General features: G+C 37.4%; 1 protein-coding gene across 1 annotated transcript in view; it reads left to right on the forward strand.

Moving 5' to 3' along the window:
- Nucleotides 1-3,652, forward strand: part of doc2b (double C2-like domains, beta) — an 88,571-nt gene extending 84,919 nt beyond the window's left edge. The window contains exon 10 of the mRNA XM_020048581.1: nt 3,469-3,652. Coding sequence (XP_019904140.1) covers nt 3,469-3,578 — 110 coding nt within the window. The 3' untranslated portion in view covers nt 3,579-3,652. The remainder of the gene's footprint in view (nt 1-3,468) is intronic.
- Nucleotides 3,653-8,108: the final 4,456 nt, after the last annotated feature.

The following is an 8,108-nucleotide window of genomic DNA, read 5'->3' on the forward strand; positions in this document are numbered from 1 at the left end:
AGCAACCATTTACTAGTAGAAATGACTTATATTCATGTTTTATTCATTCATTCATTTTATCTCATGTTTAGGTTACCACAGTCACGGGTGTAATGTCCATTTGTTCTAAAGTTCTATATAAATATAGAATGATTCAAACAAATGACGTTTTGCAACTGTAACCATCGCCGACACTAATGTGGTGAAAGGTGGATACGATTCACAGGGACCATTGGTGTGCAGTGTGTTACTCATTCGAGCCAATCAGCAACAAACGTTCAACAATACTAATGTACTGTATTACACACAATATTACTTGCTCCTTGTATCATATCAATGACCCAGTGATCTTATTGATAAACCCTTCAAAGGAAGCATTGCTTTCAACCTCTGTTCTACTATTTATGTTTCATATTTTAATCTTTACCCATCCTACTGAAATTGCCTTAAACATTTCCAAATAACTGTTTTATTAACGGCCTACTTCTTGTGGCAAGCAGTGCTCATAGTTGTCAGTTTAATAGTTTCTTTCTCTCCCACATTCACCGTTAAGCACCTGAAATCGATCGTACCATGTAGGTAATTTGTACGTTCACTCTTTGTTCTTGCGGAGAAAAGTTCCAGAAATGAATGTGTCCTTTCAGCAGGTATTTATTTTCATTCATTGTAAGATAGGATTCTAGAGCTTTGTTGCTCAGAGCTGTGCTCTGATTTGGTCATTATTAATGGAGAGGGCATGCAGAGGGTGTCTCCACAGTGCCGTGGTGGGCCTGGACTGGGGTTGTGTGTGTGTCTGTGTGCCCGCTGCACCGCATTACACTGATGGGCAGTGATGACTACCTGCTGGCCTCGGAACAGTGGTCACCATTGACATACCCCTTCCACAGCCAAACTCTAACCCCTGCTAGGAAGTAAAAGATACAGGTGGTCCTCCAACACTGACCCACATGTACTGTATAGGGGGACAGGTTGATAAAAACACTGACTCAAACAACCACATTTCCTGCAGAGGTTTGTATTAATCAATACTTTACTGTTCATGCATTTATTAAGTCACTGAATGTAGTTATGAGAAAGGGAATAATGGGTACCTTGTTATAATGGTTGTTAGGTGACTGTTAATCCTGTGAAATGCTCTGTTAATAGTGACTGCTTTTACACAATCCACATGAGAACCTTCTTATCTATACATACTGTAACAGATATATTTTTCAATTGTTGTGCTTTTCAATCTCTTGCTGATTTTACACTCTCTACCTATCTCAGTGTTACATTTTTTCCTGAATGGAATGATATTAGTATTAAAAATATTGAATGGAGTTAGGGTGTGTACAAACACTGTAGGTGACTTGTATTACTGTTATGAAACAGTTGTCAGTGTGCTTAATACTACAAGGAAACCTGAGAGAATCACAAAAACATGAATAGTATCTGCAAGAAAATGGGTGCACATGTATTTATGGAGCACATATGTATTTATGAAGTACATATGTAGTTATGGAAAACATATGTATGACCCTGTTTCCAAAAAACTTGCTGGATAAAATGCTAAAACAGAATGTAATGCAAATCATTTCTCCCTATATTTTAATGAAAACAGTACAAAGATAACATATGAAATGTTGAAACTGAGAACCGTTATTGTTTTGGGAAAAATACATGCCCATTTCTTAAAATGTATTTTCATCATCCTTTCACCTATCCTAAATTGGAGTGTCTCATGTTTTTGTATAGCCTTTTCTTGTGGCAAATATAATGGGCAATCATGGTGGGATGCCTTGATTAGGGACCACATTTTTCAACCCAATTTGTTCTCCCTCGTTTTGGTTTCAATGTTTTTTTGCACAGTGATTTCTGTGTTAATTCCCTTCTGTTTCATAAGTAGGGAATGTAACAGGCAGAGCTAGTGCTGCAGGGCCTTATAGGTTAGCTACCTAGCAAACTAAAATGTTTTACCTTGACATGCCATGAAGGTTGTTTATTAAGAATTAAAACAATTTTGGGGCGAGAAGACCAGACTTGAATGCAACACATTTATTTGTTGAATTCAAGTCTGTAGCTAATAAATAACCACCAGCTGCCACTAACTGCCATCAACTCAACAATGTCCCCAACCGCTGCCCATAATAAGCGTCAGCAACTACTCTTTGCTAACCTTTATATTTGCCCTCACTCAAATTTGTGCAAATAAATTAGCTGGTGGTATATATTTGCCAATAGAAATCTGGCAACATGCGCTGTACCTAGCAAGTTTATGAACCCAGTTAAAGTACTTTCCTTGGTAAGCACACTTACTAGTTTAGCTAACCAAACCATTATCTTAGCTTTCTATTTGCTCTTAAAATCTAATCATGCAATGCCAATTGGTTTTCCAATGTTGAGAAGTAGCTCAAACAATGACTTCTATAACCATTGAATTCCACCATACTGATGTACCATGTGCAATAGGGATATAATACATGCACTAGAATTCCCTTCAAACATATCAGAAATTAGTATTAGTATAAAAACTAGGCTAATCTAGCAGACACTTTTATGCTATTCAATTTGAAAATATTAATTTACTGTTTAACTGTAGGCTTTGGGAATGTATGGCATGCTTGCCAAGGCTGCCTGGCACACGATGGTGATTGCCTTGACACACCAAGAAATGTTGTTGTGTTGAGAAAACAAGTGAAAAAACATTGTTTCTGTTGATGCAAACAGTATGTTACTACTGTTGTTAATGTTTTCCCTGGCAGTGTAGAAACAGTATGCATCACATGAGAGAAACAGGTATGGTTTATTTCAATCCATCTTTGAGTTTTGTAGATGTATTCCAGTCTTTTGTTTACAGCACTCAATTGCAAATGTAAGAATTTGCACATTTGGGGATGTCTGAAAAGTATATTGAATTGTCTTAAATTACTGCGACTAAGCTATAGAGCTTCACTGTATAATTTTTTTTGTTCAGCTTAAGCAGTAAACTCAACAAAGTCTGATTTTGCATCCTTTGTGAATTATAATATTTCCAGAACTCTCCTCATCCATAACCTCTGATCCTCTGTTTTAAAGGGAAAATGTAAATCTGTGATCATACATTAGAAGCGTCATAAAATACCTGATAACGTCTACTCCCTTTTACAAATACAGCTTTCTCTGTTCAGGCCTCACTAACATAGGTAGCGATCTGGGCACAGAATAGTTAATATTATGTAAGTTTAATAGAACGTGCCTCTGGCAGATTTTGAAGTGTGGTGCAGACTGGAAATTAGAAGAGAACATGAACAAACTGGCATTTGTATCTGTAATTATTATTCAGACAAATATAGATAGGCATTTTTTTCTCTTTACCAGAGGTGTTTTTCACATTTAGTTACTGTACCATTTTAAGTCATGATCACTTCATTCCCTCTGATTCCCTCAAAATGTGACATAACTACAGAAAACTGAAAAGAAAAGTATTCTAAAATTATGTAAAATTTTAATATTACTGGTTTTGTTTTGCAGTGTCAAATTCAAGGCCAGCACATCCCCTAAGCTGCCTCTTCTTTCCTCAGTTCAGCTGCATTGCAACATGGAGACGACCAATGTGTAACTTGTTGCTAACTGGAATATAACAAGTGACCACTTAATTGTATAGTCCTTTTTTCTGTGCATAGTTTTATTCATATTAGTTTATTCTAATGAAAAAGGATCTTTCTAATTGTAATTGGAAGGGCTAAATGGATTCTTCATTAAACTGATGATTGAAGGCTCTTCTCAGCATCTTTAATGTTAGTGTTAATACATGAAAGCAGCTGAAAAAAAGAAGAAGCTCCATCTTATGGAGAAAATTTGAGGTATTATTAATCATCCAACCTTCCTCTGAATCCCTCTGTTAATTCTCAGTCACCTTAATTAAAAAAACCTTTTCTTAAAGGAAGCATAATGAGGGCTTTCATCAGAAGATGTGGTGAGGAGTATTCTCCTCTGGATATTTAATTACGGTCTCAATTTATGGATATCTTAACCCTTTTGACAGGATAAACTTATTTCTTTGTGTGTAGTAACATAAATCTTCTTTACAAAAAATTATTGAGAATTTTTTTAAATGTCTAACAACTTTTCTCTGTATTTCTAAAAAAAAACTGCTCATTTAAGGGTATAACCCGGTCAACACTGTGATCAATACTGTATGTGCGTATTTACCCTGGTCTTCCAAGGTGTGTGTTAGTGTGTGTTTATGAAATAAATGAACATGCATACCCTAATTTCCCTTGACAGGCATATTTCAGTCTCACTTTGGCACACCAGTTCATTTTTCTTCCTTTCCGTTCCTAATTCCCTGTTGCTTCATTTCTGATAAAGTTCCCCAGGGTTTTATTGAGCCTCTGTGCTCTCAGTCAGTATCTGGGGAAATACATGTGCCTATCCTGCTCAGATAGTGAATAGTGCACATCAAGGCCTCCTTACACAAAAGGCTTGGCTGTCCCTTGGTCGTCCCCCCCCCCCCCCCCGAGAAGGCCTTGATAAAGTTAATGAACAGTCAGTCACATTTTAAACATATGGAAAATAATGCTTTTATGATCTCTGTGTTTTGAATACAGATTACTGTCACACTCTCTCCCTCTGTCTACCATGATATGCCACTAGAACCTCACAGAATGGAATGACTGAAAACCTCTCAGGAATGATGTTCATATGGTACTATTTTGTAAACCACCATTACTTTCAGCATTGCTCCTTAACATTTCAATATTGTGTTGGTCCATAACATAATGGATTCAAAATTTTAAAAAAGCTCTTTATTCGATCATTTATGCATTGAGCTGGCTAGAAGTGGAACATTTGGGGATCTCTTGATACCAAGCCAAGCCAAGGTTTGGTAGACCAAGAAAGATTTCAGCCAAAACAGCCAGAAGAATTGTTTGGGATACAAAGAAAAACCCACAGGTAACCTCAGGAGAAATACAGGCTGCTCTGGTAAAAGACAGTGTGGTTGTTTCAAGTAGCACAATACGACAATACTTGAACAAAAATGAGCTGCATGGTTGAGTTGCAAGAAAGAAGCCTTTACTACACCAATGCCACAAAAAAGCCTGGTTACAATATGCCCGACAACAACTTGACATGCCTCACAGCTTCTGGCACACTGTAACTTGGAGTGAAAAGATGGTCACAACCATAAGCGCTATGTTTGGAGACGGGTCGACAAGGCCTATAGTGAACAGAATACCATCCCCACTGTGAAGCATGGTGGTGGCTCACTCATGTTTTGGGGGTGTGTGAGCTCTAGAGGCACAGGGAATCATATGAAGATTGATGGCAAGATGAATGCATGTTATTAGAAAATACAGGCAGACAATGTTGCATTCTTCTGCATGAAAGCTGCTCATGGGACGCTCTTGGTCTTTCCAGCATGACAATGACCCTAAGCACAAGGCCAAGTTGACCCTCCAGTGGTTACAGCAGTGAAAGTTGAAGGTTCTGGAGTGGCCATCACAGTCTCCTGACCTTAATTTCATCAAGCCACTCTGGGGAGATCTCAACCGTGCGGTTCATGCAAGATGACCAAAGACTTTGCATTACCTGGAGGCATTTTGCCAAGACGAATGGGCAGCTATATCACCTGCAAGAATTCAGGGCCTCATAGACAGCTATTACAAAAGACTGCACATTGTTATTGATGCTAAAGGGGGCAATATACAGTATTAAGAACTTAGGGTATGCATACTTTTTGTGTTTTTTTGTTTTGTTTTATGATTGTGCCATTCTGTTATTACCTACAGTTGACTGTGAATCCCATAAGAAATAAAAGTAATGTGTTTTGCCTGCTTACTTATGTTTTCTTCACAAATGGTACATACAGCTCCAGAAAAAAATTAAGAGACCACTGCACCTTTTTCTTTCCTTTCCAAAAAGTCGAAAAGGAAAGTTTTGAGTGAGGATAAGAGGGCTAAAATTAAGAGACCACTGCAAAATTAAGAGATGGTTTCCAATAAACATGACCTATAATTCATAATCTAGCAGCTGATAGCCGAGTGGTTGATGTGTTGAGCCAGCAATCTAATGGTCGCTGATTTGAATTCCAGAGTAGTCAAGATGAAAAACCTATGCCCTTGAGAGGACGCTTTACCCCTAAAAGACAAATGTACATTTAATTGCTTAAATTATTAAATAATTTGTTGATTGAAATTATTCTTACATATATACTGTACACATAGCCTATTTGCATTTAATACATTCATGTAAAGAGACGTAACAAGGTACAGTAATCAAAACTTTGCTCTGTGTAACGCTACCTGTGCTACAGTATGCTCTTTACACTTTGCCTCATTAAGTATTCATTACCCTTATTGTCACATTTTCTTGGATAATTCAACAAGTGACTTAACACATTAAAATCTAACATTTTCAAGATGAGTCATTCTGGTTAGTGCAAAATGAACTTACAATTATTTTAAGATGTATTTTTCATAGATCATTTTGCAATTTGATATGGAGTTGTACGACATATGTTGCTTTCCCCAAAAAACTGATGGAAAATTATTTTATATGACAGTGAAAGTGTCTTTTGTTTTATTGTGCATAAAAGGCCCAGGGCCTCCTTTGTCGTATTTTTTGTTTCATAATGCGCCAAATGTTTTCAATGGTGACAGGTCTGTACTGCAGGCAGGCCAGTTTTGCACCCAGACTCATTTACTATGGAGCCATGCTGTTATAATTCTTGCAGAATGTGCTTTGGCATAGTCCTGCTGAAATAAACAAGTTCTTCCCTGAAAAAGACGTTGTCCGCATGGCAGCATATGTTTCTCCAAAACCTGTATATATATTGTTCAGCATTAATGATGCTTTCACAGATGTGCACTAATGTACCCCCATGCCATCAAGGATGCTGGAATTTGAACTGTGTACCGATAACAAGCCAGATGGTCCCTCTCCTCTTTAGTCCAGAGGACTCATCATCCAATCATTTCAATTTTGATTTGCCAGACCACAGGACAGTTTTCCACTTTGCCTTAGTCCACCTTAAATGTGCTTGGGCACAGAGAAGGCGACTGCAGTTCTGGATCTTGTTTATATAATGTTTCTTCTTTGCATGGTCAAGTTTTAACTTGCATTTATGGATGCAGCGATGTGCTGTGTTCACAGACAATGGTTTTTAAAGTGTTCTTGAGACCATGCAGTGATTTCCACTTTAGAATCATGTTTTGAATGCAGTGCCGCCTGAGAGCCCGAAGATCACAGCCATTCAATATTGGTTTTCAGCCTAGTCCCCTGCACACAGAGATTTCTCTGGATTCTCTGTAGATGACGAGATCCCCAAACTCTTATCATTTTTACATTGAGAAACGTTATTGCACTATTTGCCTGCATGGTCTTTCACAGAGTTTTGAACCCCTCCCCATCTTTTCTTCTGAAAGACTCATCCTGTCTGGGATTCTCTTTTAATACCCAATCATGTTACTGACCTGTTGCCAATTAACATAAGCAGCTGTCAGATCTTCCACCAGGTTTTTTTTAGCATTACACAACTGTTCCTGTCTTTTGTTGTCCCTGTCCCAGTTTCAACATTTGTCAGTACTATCTTCTGTTGAACATAAGGTTTAAGTCATTTACACATCAATCAATCAATCAATCAATCAAATGTATTTATAAAGGCTTTTTTACATCAGCAGTTGTCACAAAGTGCTTTTACAAAACACCAGGCCTTATCATCATTGCATTCTGTTTTTCTTTACATTTGTAGCTCCAACTGTTCACTTAAAGAATACATTTTAAATCTGCACCTATAGAAAGTTTTACTAGGCGTGGACATTCAAAGTAATTCTGTCTTTACAAAATCTGTAATGTGCTAGTAAGTTTAACTTTACTATATTGTAATACTCTAATATTCTTTTAAATTAGTTTTTGAATTAACATTATGCAGCATTTGCAAGAGGCAGGAAATCTGAATTAATAATGTCATTCAGGGTAAATAGAGTTAGTTGTGTGTTCTAAATGATTAATCCACATAATGTTAATCCTCAGTTGAAATCAGTTGACCAAAATTACTTTGTTTAGTCCTACTTGTAGTGCAGGGTTTAATTTACACTTGTGTGTGATTTCATGTCGTGTCTGGTGGCTCTAGCTGTTGCAACCGCTCATGTAGCTAGGCGATTGCACTG

Source organism: Esox lucius, chromosome 7 (genome assembly GCF_011004845.1).
Source record: "Esox lucius isolate fEsoLuc1 chromosome 7, fEsoLuc1.pri, whole genome shotgun sequence".
NCBI classification, from domain to species: Eukaryota; Metazoa; Chordata; class Actinopteri; order Esociformes; family Esocidae; genus Esox; species Esox lucius.